This window comes from Pezoporus flaviventris, unplaced genomic scaffold (assembly GCF_033815535.1).
Source record: "Pezoporus flaviventris isolate CSIRO_AGI_PZ_B2104156 unplaced genomic scaffold, CSIRO_AGI_Pfla_v1 ptg000006l, whole genome shotgun sequence".
In the NCBI taxonomy this organism is placed as follows: domain Eukaryota; kingdom Metazoa; phylum Chordata; class Aves; order Psittaciformes; family Psittacidae; genus Pezoporus; species Pezoporus flaviventris.
This window is the reverse complement of record NW_026892554.1, coordinates 14281037-14300379: the sequence shown is the minus strand read 5'-3', so window position 1 is coordinate 14300379 and position 19343 is coordinate 14281037. Positions and strand designations below refer to the sequence as shown.

At 42.2% G+C, this 19343-nt stretch overlaps 1 protein-coding gene across 3 annotated transcripts in view; it reads left to right on the top strand.

Annotated features, from left to right (window-relative positions):
* Positions 1-19343, top strand: part of RFX7 (regulatory factor X7) — a 56970-nt gene that overhangs the window by 26660 nt on the left and 10967 nt on the right. For 2 of the 3 annotated variants that reach the window (XM_061447034.1, XM_061447033.1), the window contains 4 exons: positions 2707-2740; positions 10443-10525; positions 11328-11450; positions 17463-17583. In XM_061447034.1, the coding sequence (XP_061303018.1) occupies positions 11341-11450; positions 17463-17583 (231 nt within the window). In that variant the 5' untranslated portion in view covers positions 2707-2740; positions 10443-10525; positions 11328-11340. The remainder of the gene's footprint in view (positions 1-2706; positions 2741-10442; positions 10526-11327; positions 11451-17462; positions 17584-19343) is intronic. The other variant, XM_061447035.1, reaches the window with a different exon arrangement.

Sequence of the window (19343 nt, the reverse complement as noted above, 5' to 3'; positions counted from 1 at the left end):
TTTGGTGGAGATGTGTATCCTGCAGTGTCATCTAGTGGAGCTTTTCTGCGCAGTGCTCAGCACCATGAGAAGGTCCTGTCCCAGCAGCTTCCCAGTGAAAGGGCAAGTTCCTGAGGGTTGCCATTTCTTGTCTTTGACATAGATAGCTCCACTGGAAGATAAATAAGCATTTTTTTTTTCATAAGGCACAGGCTTTATAGAGTCGGGCTATGCTAGCCTACTTGTGCTCTGGCTAGGGTGAAAGAAGCCTCAGTTTACTACTAGCAGATTTCAGTGGTGTCCTCCCAGTATACTAGGGAGCATGGGGCAGGAGATGAAAAATGAAAAAGCTGTAAAAATAGAAGCATGCTTGTCCCTGCTGAAGCCATAGGAACTTTGCCTTTTAAAATGTCACGTTTGCTTGCATATTGGAGGACGTGAACTTGACTATCTTTTTTGTGCCACCAGCTGATAAAAGAAAACGGAGAGGGACTGCTTTTGATGGCCTTATTGTTGCTCTTGTGCTGCAGCTTCTCGACACTGTTGATCAGTGCTGTAGGAGCAGAGGTCACAACTGGAAAAGCCTGAACTAAATTTGAGAGTTTACATTTACTGACTCGGACTGATACTTGGAGATAAAAGCGCAGCTCTAGGGATCTCCTGCCCAGCTGCCTCGTGGCAGCTTGCCTCTTTGTCTTTGCAAGAAGAAAGTATTAATGCAAATGGGCATGCTTATGCACAGTTTGGCAGAACCTAGCAGGGTGGGAAGGCATGCTGGCTGAAGCGTGCTCTTCTGAAGAGCCTAGTACACAGTGTCATCTGCAAGTCTATAGAGCAGAGACTGTATTTGGACCAAATTTGATCTGCCTGTCCCCTGCATCCTTGTATTCTCCATGCTCCTTTTCTGCATTAAGCTATCATGTAAAGCCACAGAAAAGGTTTAGATACAAAAATGGGCACGTGTGCCTGAGCCCTGTTGCCTACTGCCATGAGCACAGCTTTGTACGAGAGGCTGTGGACCTGAAGCAGCACAGGGACCTGGAGGCCCTGCTGGAGGCAGGAGGCAGTGGGGTGGTGTGGAGTCCAGAGTGACAGAAGTGGTGCTGAAGAGCCCTCTGTTTCAGCATGACTTTTGTCAGCATGGCTTGGTCAGCTTTGGGTCAGAGACAGTGATAACTCTTAGCAGCAGGAGGTTTCCATGCTTGGTGTCCTTTGACTAGTAAGTCGGTGGTTTTGGAAGAGCGAGATGACACTTGTGTTCCCTTCTGCAGTTGCTACAGTAGGTGTGATTGTCTTCCCTAAGGCAAGGAAAAGCTCCCATTTTACTGTACTTAGCCTTTCCTGTTCTCAGAAATCCTCAACATCTCTGCTTTACTCCCTTTTTGGTATTCCTGAGGATCTACCCAACTGATTGTCTTCTCTACAGGAAGTCAGTTGAAGTGGATGTCTGCTGATGTATCTGCTTCAGTGGACTGGTCATATATTCTTAACCTGTAGGCATTTTTTATTGTATTCTGTCACTACAGCATATGCAGTTCTAGCATGGGAAGGGGCATCAGTATTAGCAGCTCCTGCAGAACAGAATTTTAGATGGTCATGTTTCAAAATGTAGTGTTGTAACAAGCAGGACAACCAAACTCCTGCCCCTTTGACACTTGATACAGCAGTAGGTGCTGTTTCAGTAGCTTTGGTTCCTATCATTGCCAGACACTAGAGCCGTTTGTTTTGCTTGTTTCTTATTTATGATTTTGGTATATCCATCAGATACCTTACTTGGTCTTTCTTTGTATGTGGTAGCACCTGTAGAAAAGTAAAATAACTGGAAATTGGATGTTTTGTTGTGCTAACAGGAGATTGAATTATATTTTATTCTACTAGGAATATTCCTAGTAGAACAGGAAAACTCTTCCTGAACTCTGAAAACTGATGCTTTGTGCTTGCTCAGTAGCTGTCCAACAGGAAAGACTGTTGTTTTTTTTGCATGTTAAAGATTCTGCTCCTCTTCAGAGCGATAATAAAATGCCTTCAACTGATGCAGTTAGACCAGCATGTGAAATAGAGCACACTTAAGAAATGCAAAAGCTGCTTATGGGTGTGTTTATATGAAGTATAATCAGTTCCATACTGTTTGCACTCCTTGGCACATGTACTGAGGTCATTTATGGCATTCTTTAATTCAGTCCCCACCCAGTGGCTTCTTAAGAAGCCAACTGGGAGGTAGCAAGACTAACGTGGAAACCTCCTGAGTTGCCAGTGGGATGCCAATTGTCTGCTTTGTAGCAGCTCTTTGGAAAGCTAGAAATAAATGCCTTGAAGTGGTGGGATTTACTGAAGTGTGCGGAGAGAGGGTGGTAATTGTGTTTACAGATGAACAAGTAAAATGAATCTGAATTGTGGAAGAGCTTACAGTAAATGTAGTAACATCCATACTGGCTGCTTTGCAACTTGGGATAATAGCTCCAGTTGCAATGATACCACGTTAAAAAAACCAACCCAGTTCTTATAGAAGTGAGTGAACTATCAAGAATCCTAACAAACAGTTAAGTTTGGGCTGACGTTCTACGAAAAAATAGCCAGATGAGTATTCTTCCATGAGCTAGCAGGATATTTCACAGCAGGAGGTTAAGCCTGTAGTGCAGTGATAGAAATTGTAATATGTGGTGTTTTTGTCTTTGCTGTTTAGATTAATTCAAGATTTCTGTTCTCTCTTTCTTCCCTCACGTCTAGCAAAACTGTACAATCTAAAGTGGACTGCATTTTGGTAAGTACAACTCCAGAATGCTTTTTAATATTTAATAAACTGCAAGACCAAAATAGATGGCTCTGGAGGCTGGCAGCCATTATGAAGCCTTTCCTTTGCAGTGCTTTAAGGTACTGCCATTAAATGGGATCCAAATTATTTCCCATTGCCAAAAAAAAAAAACAAACCATGATGTGGGTTTGGTGTTTGTTTTTCATGGAAATATTGACCTCTCTTTGCTTGCCACTTGTATAACTGTCAGTATAGATACAGAAAGGTGACTTAGTGCTTTTGTAAGCATGATTTTGTTAAATGAAACATACATATTGCACAGATCAGAGTATGCAAGAAGCTAATTGTGCCTTCAAGTTCCATTGCTCTTTAGGCCTTTAATGACAATGATTATGTTGCTGCTTCCTTGGAACAGCTAATTCATGGCCAGTAGTGCATTTTAAGGAAGGAACTGCATGTTCACACAAAACCTAGCAGACTGATGGCCTCATGTGAAAATCTTGCAGGTGTCATAATTACCAGATTTTTGGGTTTGGGTTTTGGTTTTCTTTCAAGTCTTGTTAACCTCAGAAGCTGCACACTGGCAGGCCTGTTAGCTCCACTGTACTACTTAGGACAGAGAGACACACAATTTCTTGAAGAATGAAAACCCTTGAAATGCATAAACATCATCTTTCTTTATGCATTAAAATAACAGGATCTAGATTAGAGATGATTTCTAGGAAGCAATATCTAGCGTGAACTTAGAGGTTTTGTTTGTTTTTAATAGTGAGCAGGTTGCAGATCTCTTTAAATCAGAGTCCTAGTTCATGAATCTTAAGACTGAAAGGGGCTGCTTATTCTGACTTCCTACCTTCAGCATTTCATCCAGAAGTACCAGCGGGTGAGACAAAACAATGACATACACAACCATCTGGATACGATCAGACATAATCTGTTCAGCTGTATGGCTGAGCTGAAGAATACTCCTTAAAGTCACATTATCATAGGCTAATTCAGATGAAACTGAATTCTCTTTCCTTAAAATGTTGTCTTGCTTTAAACCTCTTACTACAATAAATTAAGCTGTTGTACTGCAGACAAACTTGGACCCAGTTTTGTATTATAAATTTTTGAATGCATCCAACTAGAACTGTGATGCAGAAATGTCATTTTTGTCCTCATTATTGCTCATGGGCATTTGTGGGCACAAAGCAGGTGTCATAAGATCTTAATTTTGTTGTTATGTGACTCTTCAGTGGCAAAAGGGCAAATTGTGAAATTGCACTTGTAAAACTTTCAGTACTGGGTTTTTCTGTGGTGAAAAATGGGAAGTGGGGCAAGTGTTCCTAAGTAGCATCAGAGAGCGAGTAAATAAGTAGGAGGTTAACCAGTCATCTGCTTCTTGGAAAGCCATTTTAAGAAAATGGAATGACATTGGACTATTCTGGCATTAAATTCTGTGGATTTGCAGACCTAGGGTACTGAGATAGGGATTATCAATTTGTGTGAGCCCATTCGTTTGTGTAGGTCTCATTCATTGGATGAACAAGCTCTTTTTTCTGAATAGTGCTCCTGGAGGCAAAGCAGTCTCCATTGCTTGACTTGGAACAGAACAGTAATGTCCTGATGGTCTGATTTTCTGTTCCAGATGCCTCCTTGTCTGTTCTGATGAGTTCAGAGGAGTCCTCAACAGTGGAAAGGCCACTCTTGGTTAGCAAAGGTAGATCTAATGCTGTTCAGGTAGTTTAAAAAGGAAAAATCCAACATCAGAATAGTTTCAGGAAATAAAAATTAAGTTGAATTCTGTCAAAATGGCTTCTGCATTTTTACATGCTTTCAGAAAGCTGTGAGCTGCAAGACAGAAGTTAAACTACCAGACCAGGACTGTATAGCTCTAAATAACTTGTTCGGAGCTTCCTTGCAGCATTGTCCAGTTTTTGTCCTGCAGAAGGTAGATGAGCGGGTTGCCTCTTTCTGGGCATGTGTATGGGTTTGTCAGAGCAATCCTGTGATTTGGGTCCCAGCTGCCTGCAGAGAGTCAGACTCCAAGCTTGTGGGCAGGTCAGAACATTTCCTTTAAGTGCACATTCTTACATGTCTGGTTCAGATGGAAACCTTTTCAGGGCCTTTAAATCAGTTTCATGAGGCGCCAGGGGACAATGTCTGTCCCTTGTCTCCCTCCTTACTCTAAGGGGGAGATTTGGGACTAGCTTTTACTTATACTGGGAGGTGCTGATGATACCTTGGAGCATTTAAACTTGATCAGTTTGCTAGTGATCTTAAAAGGAAAAACACCAATAGAGGAAAAATCAGTCTTGTTACCATTTGTGTTTGGTAACAGCAGTCAGAGCAGCAGTGTGCAGAGCCACGTACAATGCTATTTAGCATGTAGGCTCCATAGTTCAACACAGGATAGCAAGAAAGAGAAATAGGAAGAGGAAACTGAGGTGATGGCAGTAATTTTGGTTGTGGAGGTAGCTAGCAGAAGAGGACTATGGAAGACAGCTATTATAAGGGCACTGGAACTGCAATTACTCATACAAGAGACCAAAGTCGTCTGCCTTTTGTTTGGTAGGCTGCAGCACTTGCCTCCTGACATACTGTCACTTTCTAGAAGATCATAAGAACATCATTGTATTCTGTGCAATCCAGAAAAGATAATTAGCAAGAATTGTGGTGTAAACAGCCATTAAAAATTCATTACAACATCTTTTTAACTGTAGTAAACATGTCTAGCAGTAGAGTCTCTTATGACTTTGCTTGTTATATTTGTTGCCACATACTAAGTGAACTCTTGAACCTGATTTTTAAAACTGTAAGCTCCATATAATTGCTCAGCAAGAAGCTTGAAGTTTCTTTCCGTAGTCCTCTGCAAAGAGGTCAGTGCTGGTGAGGGTGTGCTGGATTGATGGCCATGAAACCTAAAGGTGGTTGGTGATGGCTGGAGTGGTTAGAGTGTGGGCAGCAGCAGGACCAATATGCCAGTCTGCCTCTTCTGCAGCAGAGAAAGAGGGTAGCTTGTCTTCTTGGCCCGAGAGGAGATGGGCAGAAGCTTGATGAAGCTTTGGCAGCTGTGCTTGGGCACCATCAATGCAAAGCTGCCATGTGTTTTTAGGGCTTGTTTGGAATATTTAGCACCTGAAATATGTTTCTGCTTCTGTTCAGATAAAGCACGTCAAATGTATTTATTAGCAGCTTTTTAGGATAAGAGGTTCAGTTTCAAGTATTAGCCATTTTCAGTCTTGATCATGTTTCCACCAAACCATCTGACCTTGAGCAAATTATCCAACCTTTGCTTCTTGTTTCTCTATTCACAAAGTGGGGAGATGGTTGCTTGACTGCTTGGCTATTCTTAGTCTGGTTGTTAAATAATAGATGTTTGTTCTGCTGAAGTCTGACAAGCTTTGGAACCAGTCTGCCAGTAGGTGGAAGTTATATTGCCATTGGCATAGCCTTTTTTACTTCGATCAGAGTATAGGTATCTATAAATACTCAAAATGTGGAAAGAAATATTAAGATCACTCCATGCTCTCTTAAAATAGTAGTCTTCCAAAAAGCTTGCAGCAGTGCCCCTGGCCTTCAGCGCCTCTTCACCAGAACTCGAGGACAGAAATAACCTGTGGAAATGTGAAATAGTTCAAATTGAATGCTGTTTTTCACTCTGTTCATTACAGAAGTTGTGACTGCTAACTCTTCCTTAGTGTATTCTTCCTCTATCTTATCTAAAGTTTGGCTGACTAAATATTTTCTTCTTTAAAACAACCCAGAAAAACCTGGAGTTTTCCCAGGGTAATCCCTTTTGATAGCTTTAGGATGAAACTTCACTAACATTGATGACCTGATGCTAGGTCAGCAGGCAGAGAGAACCAATCTACTACAGTCAGGAAACCTTAAATGATATTCTGTGGTTCTGAAGACTCTTGTGCTCTGAAAAGTTTCAGTGTCTAGTTAGTGTATCTCAGCATGAAACCAGATGTCAAACTCGGCTATTTTCATTAAAAAACCCCAAACCAAGAAACCCCAGACTAAAACCAAACACAGCATATTGGCCATTCTGGTTTATTTCACAGCTCAATCAAAATGCCTGTTAGAATGAAAAAGGAAGTTGCATCTGTTCCTAAGAGATCCTTGCTGTGTGTGTCGTAGACAGCAAAAGGACAGATTCATTTGGCTACTAATAATGCGAATATAAATGGATCTCTGGTTTAATTTTTTTGCTGCATATGTTATGCATTCCTATAGTGAACTAGCTGTATTTGGTAACTGTCATATCAGAGATTGCTGCTGCTTTATGGGTTACTAAAAATAGTTGCTTAGCTGTGACTTGAGGTTTGTAATTCTTTGTCCTGTGTTTTTCTGTCTCAGATTCTAAGACCACTCAAGTTTTGGCTAAATTGAAGCTAAGTTGTGAAAATAAGTCTGAACACTGCTTGCTCTCCACCTTCACTGAATTTTCCTTTACTTACTGTGGTTCCAGTTACAGGAGATGAATATAATGCATGAAGACCAAGAGTAACAGAGGTGCTTTGTGATGGCTTTGCACCTTGGTCCTGCAAGTAGTTCAGCATGCTTATGCGCTTTTCTAATGCAGCTTCAAGAAGTATGGTTTATAAATAGCCTTTGGAGAATTAGACAGTCTGATCTGATAGAACTAGTCAATCGAGGTCCGGAAACTTCAAGCTACATTTTTACTTTTAAGGAGCAGATAAGGATTCCCCAGACATTTTACATTCTGTATGGGTTTTAAAACTACTGTAGCATAAGCTTTTAAAGGGCTATGCAAAGTGGAATTTGCCCAAGATGATGTCGGCATCCCGGTCTTCCTTTTGATGTTTTGACTCTTTTGTACTCTGTTGACTTATTGACCTAACTGGGGGGGAGGTGGAGGAGAAAATGCGTAGTATATTTTGTGTTCTGTTTCTTTTTATTCATTTCCATATGCATCTAATTTAGCACAAAGTGAAACTCAGGGTGAATGAATCTTTTTCTTCTTGGTCAGTAGTCAGTAGGCCAGCTGAAATGTTCATCTTTCTTTTCTGACTGCGTCAAGAAAGCAGAAAGTTTTGATGCTTTGAACAGTTGTAGTAACAGAGTTATTACTGAATTCCAGACCTTCAGCACAGAGAACTGGTGGATGTCAGCTGAGGCTGAAGAAGAGATTGTACTTCCTGGGGTTGTAAGCAAGGATTTGAGAGTTTTAGAAATGTTTAGAGGAAATAACCTAAACAAAACAATGTTTAACATATTTTTAATCTAAACAAAACATGATGTTTCCTGAAGCTACTTGCACTGGCTGTCACACTCCATCTCCTCACTGCCACTTCTCCAGTTTTGAGATGATTTTCTCTAAATAGATTAAGTCTCATCTAATAAGCTTAGGTTTATCTAATTATCACCCAGGTAGGATTACCTCTGTGGACTGCCTTGACTCCTGGCTGTGTGTTAACTCTCCTGTTTCGAGGAGGTCCTGCCTCCCCGGCATTTCGCTGCAGCCATTGCTGGAAGCTGGAGGAGTTGTGCAAAAAGTGCTGTGTGGGGCCAGGTGTGGGGAGGAGTGGGGTTTGAGTGACAGCAGAGAGAAATTACCACTGTCCAGCTGCTTCTGTGCTGAGGGTGTGAGGAAGCCGCCTCAGCTCTAGGGATGCACTTTTGCTGATGGGAGAGTTGCTGGCTCGCTTGCATCTTTTAAAAAAGGCTCTGCTAACATAATCCCAGGCACATTTTTTCTCTACACATGTATCGTTGGGGTTTTTGGTTGTGTTCTTTTAATTGGGAGGGCTTGATGGGTGGGCCTGTATAGCAGAGCCTCCCATAGCTCAGGGAGGGCCCTTCCCTTAAGCCCTTCCTTCTGCCAGGACGCAGCAGAAGTTGCTTCAGCCGCAGTGGGTGTTGGGACAGCTTCAGGATATTTTGATGAAAGATAATGTTTCTTTTAAAACCTCACCTTTTATGTTGCCCTCTGGCACATGAGGCTTGGAGGTGATAGGCTGTCTTCCACCTCAGTGTCAGAGTCATGGGGTGTTTTCGTTTTGCCTGGGATGTTTTTGCCACATGGTTTAGCGCTTACCACGCAAGGTAACATCACCTGCGCTGCATCCTTTGGTGTGCTGCTTTGGCAGTTCCTCAAAGGAGAGGAGGTCTGATAAAGAAGTGCCGGCTTTCTGGCAGTTGTTATGTTTCTGTCTTTTAATAAATAAGTGATTAATTTTCTTCGCAGAATGTTGATCTTTCAGTAATGGGTTTTCTTAAAGGAAAACTCACCTGCTGTGACTTATGCAGGAAGGCAGGAGCGGAGAATTTGGCAAGCTGCGCCCAGTTAAGAAATACCTTTCTGGCTATTTGGTGGTCTGAGCACCACTGCTGTGTAAGCTGCTATAGAGCCACACAGAAATCGGGGTCAGCAAATTTCAGGAGTTTGTCAGAGGGAAGGAAAAAAACCCGAATGCTGTGGTTTGCTGCAGCTTGTGAAAGCAACAAATCGGGTGTCTGTTACCTGGCTGCTGCTGGAAGTGTTTCTCTTGGCTCTCAGAATATGTGTGGCATCGCTGGTGGCCCAGTTCTGCGGAGCAGTTAGATAGTGGGGAACAGCAGGCCACGTGCCCTCCCAGCACCCTTCCTGGGTGGCGTGTCCCAGTCCCTGCCCAGTCTGGAGTCATGGTGGGGACCTGTGCATTGGGTGCAAAGCCAGCAGAGGCCAAGTGGGAGCTCACCTCTCTCAAGTACTGCTGTTAATTTTGTTCCAGCTGAAGTGCGTTGGGTCTGGACATGACAGAGTAGGTAGGGAGCCCCAGGTTGAAGTGTTAGGTTTTTAACTGAGCTCCAAAAGCCGTATTCTGACTTAGAAAGGGATCGTATGAGTCTTTGACTGAACTGATGGTGCACTACCTCATGCATTGCTTCTGCAACATCTTACTGAAGGAGAGCCCTTTTGCTTCTTTTTGCACGGTTTTACTCGCACTGCTGTAGAGCAGGCCTGAGCACATTACCACAACAAATACCCCTAGTATTTCTAAGCCCATGCCGCTGGTTTCAGATGACCAAAAGCTAGTGTGTATGTAGCAATCACTGTTTGCATACACCAGGTAAAACTCCCCCTTGTGTCTGATCCTCAGCCAGTATCCGTGGGAGGAGGAGTCTGGAATCACTGAGGTTGATGCTAACTGAATGCCTTGTCTTCAGTATCTGTTCAGTGTCTCTGATTTCCAAAGGGAACAAACAAAAAACCCCACATATGTGTATAAATAGATTTTAAAATGCCATAATTGAAACCTGTGACACTTAACTCTTAGTATATAGTGGATCCACAGCATCAGGTCTGATATCCCCTGTTGTTACAGCATAGCTGGTTTTGGTACTGTGTTGTCAGAGCTGCTTCATGTGTGCTCTGAGAAGATACAGTTTACATGTTACGTGTCTGGTTACAGAAGTGACCTGGGAAAATGCCCGTAACAGATTCTGCTTTTGTTGCGTGGGACTTCTGTAGTGAGGACAAGTGCTTTCTCGTGTGTGATGGTGTGCAGATAAAACAGAAAATCACATTTCTAGTCCCAGAGTGCTCAAAGTCACGTTTTTCCACATAAGTAAATATTTTCTTGTTTTCAATGGTATCATTGAGGACTGTGCTGTTGGATGACAGTTCTCAGCTGTCAAACTCAACTTTTCTGTTTGCCTTTTCTCCCCCTGCCCCACTTCTTTTCTTTTTTTAAACCACAACACCTTTGTTATCTAGCAAGAAGTTGAGAAGTTTACAGACCTAGAGAAACTCTACCTCTACCTTCAGCTGCCTTCGGGTCCCAGCAATGGAGACAAAAGGTATGTGTGCAAGTGTGTAAATGCGAGCAGCTAGTACTGAAAGCTTACTTCCTGTGACACTTATCTGATGAGGAACCATTCACGTGATGTGTTTGGTAGCAGAAGCAGCCTTTATTAAGCGTTAGGGACTCTTCCTGAAGATTGTGTTGTGCTGATGTTTGTTTTTTTTTAACTTTGGAATCTTTAGTGCATGAATAGCTTGTAAGTACAAACCTCCTAAAACACAAGAGTCATCAGAGAAAGTGTTTTGCAGCAGTTTCTTCACTTTTTATGTAGGAAGTGATAATAGAGCAACACATGTGATGGTGGAGGAAAGAGGAACTAACGGTATTTCTGGTAACATTTGTTTGACTAAAGGAAGGTCTAGAAAACCAAGCTGACAACATCACAAAGCTGGTACATGTTCTCAGTAGGATGCTTATCAGCCTGCAGGTGTTTCCAGGAAGCACTCTGAGCATCTGCTGGCAAAGGGCAGCTGGCAAACTGAGTGGGCAAAGCTTAGAGGTGGTCAGAAGGAGCAATAAATGTAAGAGGGGAAGTAGGTGAACTCTCACCCATCACTGTCCATTCATGGCTGCGTATCAGTAAAGAACTGGAATGTGAGGTCAGTATGTTAAATTGTGGATGGAGGAGGGAGATATCTGCTGCTCATGTCTCAAGGAATAGTTAAGTGTGTGAAATTGCATCCCTCGCTGTCTCTGGTGTCTCTGCCTACCTGCGTAGGCAGACAGTTATAAAGTCTTGTAACTGAGGAGCAGCTATGGAGCAGAGACTTCATCAGCATTGCTTCTTCTTTCACTAGTGATCAGATCTCCATGTCATCCAGCCGTGCCCAGCAGATGCACGCCTTCTCGTGGATACGGAACACCTTGGAAGAGCACCCTGAGACATCCCTTCCCAAGCAGGAGGTTTATGATGAATACAAGTGAGTGCTCCTGAATTGGAATCATGCATGTGGCTTTAGTGAGTGTGGATAGTTCTGTGACACTGGCTCTACAGGCACTCTACTGATATGCATGTATGAGTGCATACAGTAGAACAAGGCCTTGTATACTGATGTACCTAAGAATGTTCTAGCTACAGTGAGGCAAACTGTATTCATTGTTTCTGCCAGTGAAGATAAGATTGTGATGTTTAAGTTGTGTATTAGCTACGCTGAAGGAAAGATACAAGCATGTCTTAACAAGTCAATATCTGTATGAATATTGTTTTGGTATTTGGACAGAGCAGCACAGGTAAAAAGCACTAGGTATTATCTGGTGGTACATTTTGGTCTGCTTACTTATACTGCCTTATATGACTGCATTAACTAGGTTGAGGGGCTGAATTGTTCCTCCTGGAAATGCAGCTATTTTGCACATAAGATCTAGCCCGTCACACCTCTCTTTTCAGAATAGTGCATAAATATTGGACCTTCCTGCAGCAAACCTGATTTCTACAGAGGCACTATATATCTGAATATGTATGAAACCAGTAACCAAGGCCACTGCGAGTCTGTGTTGTCAAGTCTCAAAGCTACCATGTAACGGGAAAGCGATTAGAAGCAAGGGAGAAGGAGCTGTCTGACGGAAGTTGGATTTGAACTCATTTACAGAACATTCCCTGGGGCAGGAGAGGAGTATGGGGGGAGAAGAGAATAATCATCTCCAGCCCGGTTGCCTGAAGATGAATAGCAGATTTGTGATCTAGTATGAATATTTCCATAATCCGAGCAGCGATTACAGTAATTTGCAGTAAGCCAAATCCCTTCACCCTCTAAGTGCCTACAGGGTTCAGCCCTTAGTCATTGTTATTCCAGGGTTGCCTTTTGTGAATACCTCCTTTTAATTGACTCTCTGGTCAAGTTTTTCACTGTGAGCCCCGAACCATGATGGCATTCGCTCGCCTGGGGTTGATAAACACGCACACACCTATTTCTGAGATGGTGCCGTTGACTGGAGTGGTGACGCAGCCTGGAAGTGGAGCCAATGGCACAGACGTGCCGGGGTGGCCAATCCCCGAGCAGCAGCCGCTCGCGCAGACACAGCAACAGCGGCAGCTGCTGTGCGGGAGAGAGATGGGAGCGTTATTCTTAAATATATTTCTTATTAAATAATTTATGGCCTGCTTCAGCAACAAATCTGCTTGGCTTCCATGCTGTGCCAAGCTGCAGATGCCCGGAAAAATCATCATCTACAGATTGTGGAGTGTGAAATTTGGATGGCTTTTGTATGTAGCTGCATCAAGTATTTGTGTATTGTATTTTTTTTTTTCTCCCCTAACAAAATAAGGGTGGTAAGCAAATATTCAGGAAAATATCAAATGTTTGGAATCTGTTCTCCTTTGAAAGCATCTGTTCTGTTTTTAAAATATTCAGTTTCTTTGAATATTTTCATGAGTTATTCTTGCACACGAAAGGAAAAGTAGTCTTGGAGTGGGAGGTGGGGAACAGACATAAATACATGAGAGTTAGTTTTGATAAGTCATTTTTCTTTGCCGAAGGGTGTTAAAACCTCTCAAAACTCACTCCTGTCATACTAACAAGTTACCATTTCTTTCCTCTGTGTACCAAGATAGACATTGCATGAGTTTACAGTGAGCAAGCTTATGCACTCTGCACATATAAATCAAAGTTACAAGGCTCCAGAAGAGTGATGCGTCCCACCAGCATCTCAATTCCTGCTCTAAATTTTGGTCAAAATAAATCTTGCAAAGCTACTGGGCTTCTGCATCACCTTTCATATGTTTGGGTTCATTTCTTTTCAACGAAGAGGGAAGACAGAAGCTTGCAATCCTCACAAATACACCACTGGCAAGTGTGGATGGTGTTTCCAGCTCCGCCATGTTTCAGTATCCTCTTCTTGTGCTTATTCCATACAGCAACTCTTCTGTTTTCTTCCTCTTCTATTTAATTGTGAATTCACATCTCTGACTGGATTATAGTGAATGGATTCCTCTCTCTTTGGAAGGGAATAAAATAAATGAAAAATGCAGCGTACTACAAGGCAGTAGCACTTGGGAAGGTTGAGAGCTTGCAGCTGAATTTCAGAAAGGAGGTAGATGAGCGCTAGTTCACCTCTCTTGTTGGTGCTGTGAAGCTGCTTGTTTCTGTTGGCAGACATGGTTCTGCCAGCTTCTTCTGGGAATTATGTGGGATACTCTGGAAAATACTATGGGAACTCAGGAGGAGCTGCCTAATGCTAGGTAGCCTGTAGAGAATGTATGCTGCCTCCCATCAGATACTTTCAATGTTTTCTTTTAAGTCAGTTTTATTTGGGTGTCTTCTCCCTGTTAGTAAACACCCTTCTGGAGACCGCCAGGTGTAGATTTAGCTGAGTTTAGGGAATTAGGATTTTGAGTCTTAAGTGCATAACTGGAGTAGGTACGCAGATAAAATCCCCATTTGCCCACAAAGTGGTTTGTTGAGCCTTCAGTAAACACTTGGGTCCTCTTATCTTGCTTCAACTGTGGTGACACAAGGAAAGAAAGTCATTCATATGTAAGTTTGGTGCCCTGAAGATTCACTTGATATGCTTAATATGGATTATGAGGTCTTTGGGTCATCCCGTATCTCTTTCCTTTAGTCTGTAAATCATTAATCCGTGCTTTTCTGGCTGCTGGGCCACTCTCATGCTAGATTACGTGCACTAATATTAAGAATGTAAACCAACAAGTTAGGAGAAGAATATTCAGAAACTAGCACAGAAGAGGGTGATAATATGGGAGTATCATGCCTGCTAAAAAAAAAGACACAAGATACTAGTCTTTAGATAGCACTTAACCAGTGTTTTCATGTAAAACTCCCTGATAGAAACAGGCTGGGACCTATTGTATTGTATATCCAGTCCTCTGTCAAAACCAGCTACCTATATATTGCTTTCAAAAGCCAATCAAACTCCACCTAAAGCAGCTGTTTCCCACCTCTACTGCTGCTCTTGGGAGTCTGACCTGCACTTAAAATGGTTTTCAGACATCTGGTTTCCATCCTATCTGATTTTTTGGGCTTATTTCTGTGCTAGAATTGTTTATGAGCTTAATAAGAGCCTACCTCTTCCTAAGGTTCTTTGCTCTAACCCACTCTTAGAGACCAGTGTTTTTGCTGGATTGGATGAGCCAAGATCTTTGCTTCATTTCATGTGAAGTTCTTCATCATCTGCTGTTCATGTTATTTTTTCTGCCCAGGAAGCTCTATGGGCTGGGCTGCATAGCCTGATTGTCTTCACTGGCTTTTGGGTTAATTTGTATGGTGGGAGGTGTACTTCAGGTATGCTCCTGGGGTCACCTATGTCTTGAGTGCATGTAAGTTTAAGATCTTAGGGAAAAAAGAAGGGGCCTTTTCTCCTTATGATCATGATGTGGAGCTCTGTACAAAGGAATGTAAGCAACTGCATGCCCATTGTCATTCCTGTCTCTGCATAGACCTTCCCTCCCCCATCTGTTTCCCACCCACCCTTCAAATAAGCAAAACAGCTCCTGGGCTCAGCGATGTGCCAAGAGTGCAAGTAGCAAAGAGAAGAGCTTCGGGGAAGAGGCTCCTGGTGCGTGTTGTCAAGTCAATGAGAGACCACAGATGGACATGGGGGATTCTCGGCTGAGCCAGGAGGAGGAGGGGCCACATGGGATGTTTTGTCTGAAAACTGAAATTACATGATAATAGCTCAGAAATCACAAGCTTGCAGGGGCTGCCAGTATGGATTTGAGGGGACCATGTAACTGGATGCTTTGCTGCTAGCAAATAAGTGTCTTGAAACAGATGTGCTCGACTTGAGGAATGGATCTTTTTTTCCTTTTTCATTTATTTTCTCCTATGCAGGGAATAATTTTAACTTGGAAGTCGATAGTTTGGTAGGCCCCTAATCCTGTTGTTCTGCTGGGTTAGGTTTTCATTTTGTTTTGCTGACATTGTTGAGTTTCAGAGACATTGCTGACTGTGGCAGAGATACTCAGAGAGCCCTCCTTTGCATGCTAGTTGAGACTTAAAATCCTGTAATCAGCATAAGTAAGCAATAAAGAGCCACCTTCTAGGAATTTTCAGAATAAAGTTATTGGGGCCTGGAAAGATGTGAGGGCCAAAAAACAAACCTGCACAGATATCTATCACCCATAAAGCAATGTCTGATTCCTAAGAGGGTGCAGTGAGGCAGCAGAAGTATTCCTTTGTAATAACTTCAAAGAGACATAGAATTCAGATTCTGTGACTGACCTGCATTGAGATGAAGTTGGATAAAAACATTCTTCATGTCCCATATAGAGACTAGACTAATGGCTGACTGTCAGCCAAGTTGTAGGCAACATCTTCTGGTTGGCGCAGAGTGACTGTGTAGATGGGGAAGCAGGTGTATGCAAACTCTGCAGGGAAATGTCATAACCGAAGAGTGTAAATCTTGCTCTTTATCATCATCATCAAAATCATTACATTTGTGGTGGTGCTTTCCAAGTAGAAGATACTTTCATACCACCAAGGCAAAAGCAGCAGATACCTGCTCTGTAATAACTAGTATTTTGAAGGAGAAAATGCAGTGTAAGTATCTCCAGAAACATACTTCTTTCTGCAGAGGCATTCTGACTGGCCTACTTGGATGCAAATGCTGTTGCTATTTGCTGCCAGTTTTAAGAGATGATACTGGGCATGAAGGACGTGCTTCAGGAGTGTTGCTCTGTCTGTCTGTGTGTGGTTTTCCATGTATGTACCTGATTAGAGTAGCAGGCAGTGTGTTGAATGAAGTGACTGTTTTTCTGCTCTCCTGCTGATGCCCACACAGTCACCTTTCCAGAGGTGGTTGTGTTTTGTGTATTGCTGGTAGGACATTTCAGAGGAAGGGAGGTCATTGCTGTCTGGTGCAGACTCTGTGACTGCAGGAAATCTGCAAGAAAATGCTCTGGCAGTGTGTGTTTTGGGCCTTAGCACAGTAACATCTGTGAAATGCCACAAGGCTCTTGAACAAAAGGCAGTATGCATTCTCATCTTCGTGCAGCCTTAAGCACTTACTGCGTAGGTAAACCTGCCGGAACAGTTCCCAGTTTTCTGCTCTGGTTTCTCATGTTTGTGATTTTCCAGAGCATTCAGGTTTTGCAGTGAAATCAGTGATTCTTGTTCCTGCCTCAAGGAGATATTGTTTAAATAGGTGTTGAAACAAATTTTCTTGTGCTGTTTGTGAGAACTGAGGACAGATAACAGTGCCTGTTTTACCAGGATAAGTAAACCTAAGAGAATAATCACCTTTTGTTGCTTTATTCCCCTGTACCATCAGGTTGCATGCTCAGTCACACAAAGATCTGCATTTGCAGAGGCAGTTGAAATCTGTTAATTTAGGATTGTTAACACAAAGGTGTTTATAATCAAGCAGCTCTCATAGTTCTGTGCTGGTTACAGTCATTAGAGGACTAGCTCCTTCAGTATGTGTTTGTTATACCGATAAAGGCAAAGCTGCTTCCCTGGAAAGGTGTGTTTTATTAAGTTGAGTTCTGTTTAGCTCTGTTAAATTGAGGTTGTGTAGGCAGAATCTTTCTCTGGACACTGACAAATCTCTTACTGCTTTTCAAACATTCCTGCAGGATTTCAGGCCTTACCACACTCAGGTATACTTCTGGTTAGAACAATGTCTCTGCTTCTATTATGTCCTAAAATAAATGAATTGAAACATATGGTATGCTTCAGACTAAGTTGTGGAGTAAATCTTAACTGTGCTCTAGATAATGCCACTAGTTGTTACGTCTCCACATGACTTGTCTTTGAACTCAGTAGAGAACAAGGCAAAAACTATAGTATTAATAGCTCTGTTTATACATTTTTAATGCGTTCAATTCGTTGTGGATAGCTTCATTAATGTTAAATGTGGTTCTAAATATGGATGGTTATAAGTGTTTTCTTTTGAAAACCTTTGACGGAGTCTAGCATGCAGGCTGGCCTCTTCTATTAACTTCGATTCCATTCACGCTTTCTTTCTCTTTGTTGCAGGAGCTATTGTGACAATCTTGGCTACCACCCATTAAGTGCTGCTGACTTTGGAAAGATCATGAAAAATGTCTTTCCAAATATGAAGGCCCGTCGTCTAGGCACAAGAGGCAAATCAAAATATCCTTTGCTCGAACACTTCTCAGTAACTTCTTCTGCACTTGCCTGGTGAACATCTGTCGTTATGGCTTAACTACCAGCTAAATGTAGAAGTAATGTTAAACAAAAAATGCAGGCGCTTTCCCAATGTTCTTTAAAAATCAGTAATTGCAGTAGTGTAAGGTTGCAAGATACAACTTCGGAAACAAGTGCTTAAATTTAGCTTCTGACACGTAGTTGTCACAGCAGCGAGGAATGAAGGAGGCTTTATCATTTAGTGCAAAGGGAAGTAATGGAATAAAGGAATGTACCTTATGTATGTGCAGTGACTAATATTTTATTGGTAGTACAGCTCAGATTTATCAGAACATTTCTTGCTTTTCTGTTATGCTTGTGCACACCAGTAATGTAAAAGTTAGTTGTAAAGCCAAAGATCCTTCTTAATCTGTGCTACAGGTATTGCATTAAACTGCCTCTCAACTGTTAGTATTGCTTGGAAGAGAAGAGGGAACTGGGAAGTTGTCACAAAAGCTCACTTTGGCCTGGAAGGCACAACCTGAGCCTTGTGGTGCTGTCAGGGAGGGAGACAACTCCTTCAGTGCCTGGTGCAGGCCTCCTGAGATAGGAATGGCAATTTAAAGCAAGAGCCTCTAGGAGGTGCTGTCTCTGTGTCTTGGCTGCAGAGTCTTGTTCCCTGTGTCCAAAAGTTGGAATTCCCTTCCTTCCCTGTGTTAGAGAATAGTCATCCCAGAGGGCATGCAAAAACACTACCCCACTTAATGGTAACTTAATACAAACCTTAAAATACTTAAAACCCTGATGCTGTCATATTGTAACTAGACATAACTGTTACAAGCAGAACTGCACACAGTTAGATCTTGGGACAGATTAGTTTAGCAGTTAATAGGCAGCCAGTGTGAAGAATTCAGTGCAAATGCTGTGCAAAAGAGTCTGCTCATACCACTGGTGCTTCTAATGCTTTAGTGTAGGGCAGAAAGCTCTGATATGTAAAAAATGCAATAATCAAGTCTAAAGGAGGCTACAAGGTTATGAATTTCTTAGCCTTTTCTGAGACTGAACTGTGGTTTATCTCGTCTTTATCATGCTGAGGTGTTCCATTAAAAAACAAAAAACTGCTGTGATTTTCAAAGTAAGTAGGTTTTTCATTAAGAATTTTGTCTTTTCCAAATTGAGAATTACACCTTCCCTTAAGAATCAGTAGAAACCATCATGATGGTGTCTGCTGCACCCCCCAGCATCCACCCTTGCTCTGTTCTGATGTGCTGGGTAGGCTAAGCCACTGCAGTGAGCGAGAGAAGGAGATGGTTAGAAAGCCAAAAGGCATCAAGGTAGCTTGTAGGCTCTAATTAGGAACCACTCAGAACAACTAGCAGTAATGATGTGGACACACTATAATACCAACCTTTGCCAAGGTCTCACTTGAAGCATGCACTTAGGGAATTAAATGCTAGCAGGTAGCCCAGAAGTGTTTATCTTCCCTAGAGGAGAAAAAGTCTCCCATGTCATAGTAAATGAAGAAACTGTGTCAGTTAAATTGTTTCATAAAATACAGTGTTGGATTATCTAGCAGGGGAGTGCAAAAGTTAGTAGTGATGTTCTGGATAGAACTAGAGAAGTTTTAAGGAGGAAATCAAATACTGTAATTGTAGCTTGACCCAGGGTATCTCTTTCAGATCTATTTCATAAGTTTCTAATTCGGAATGATTTAAATGGGACCTTAGCTCACATTTACTGTAGTATGTAGCCTCCTTACGTTTATTTAAC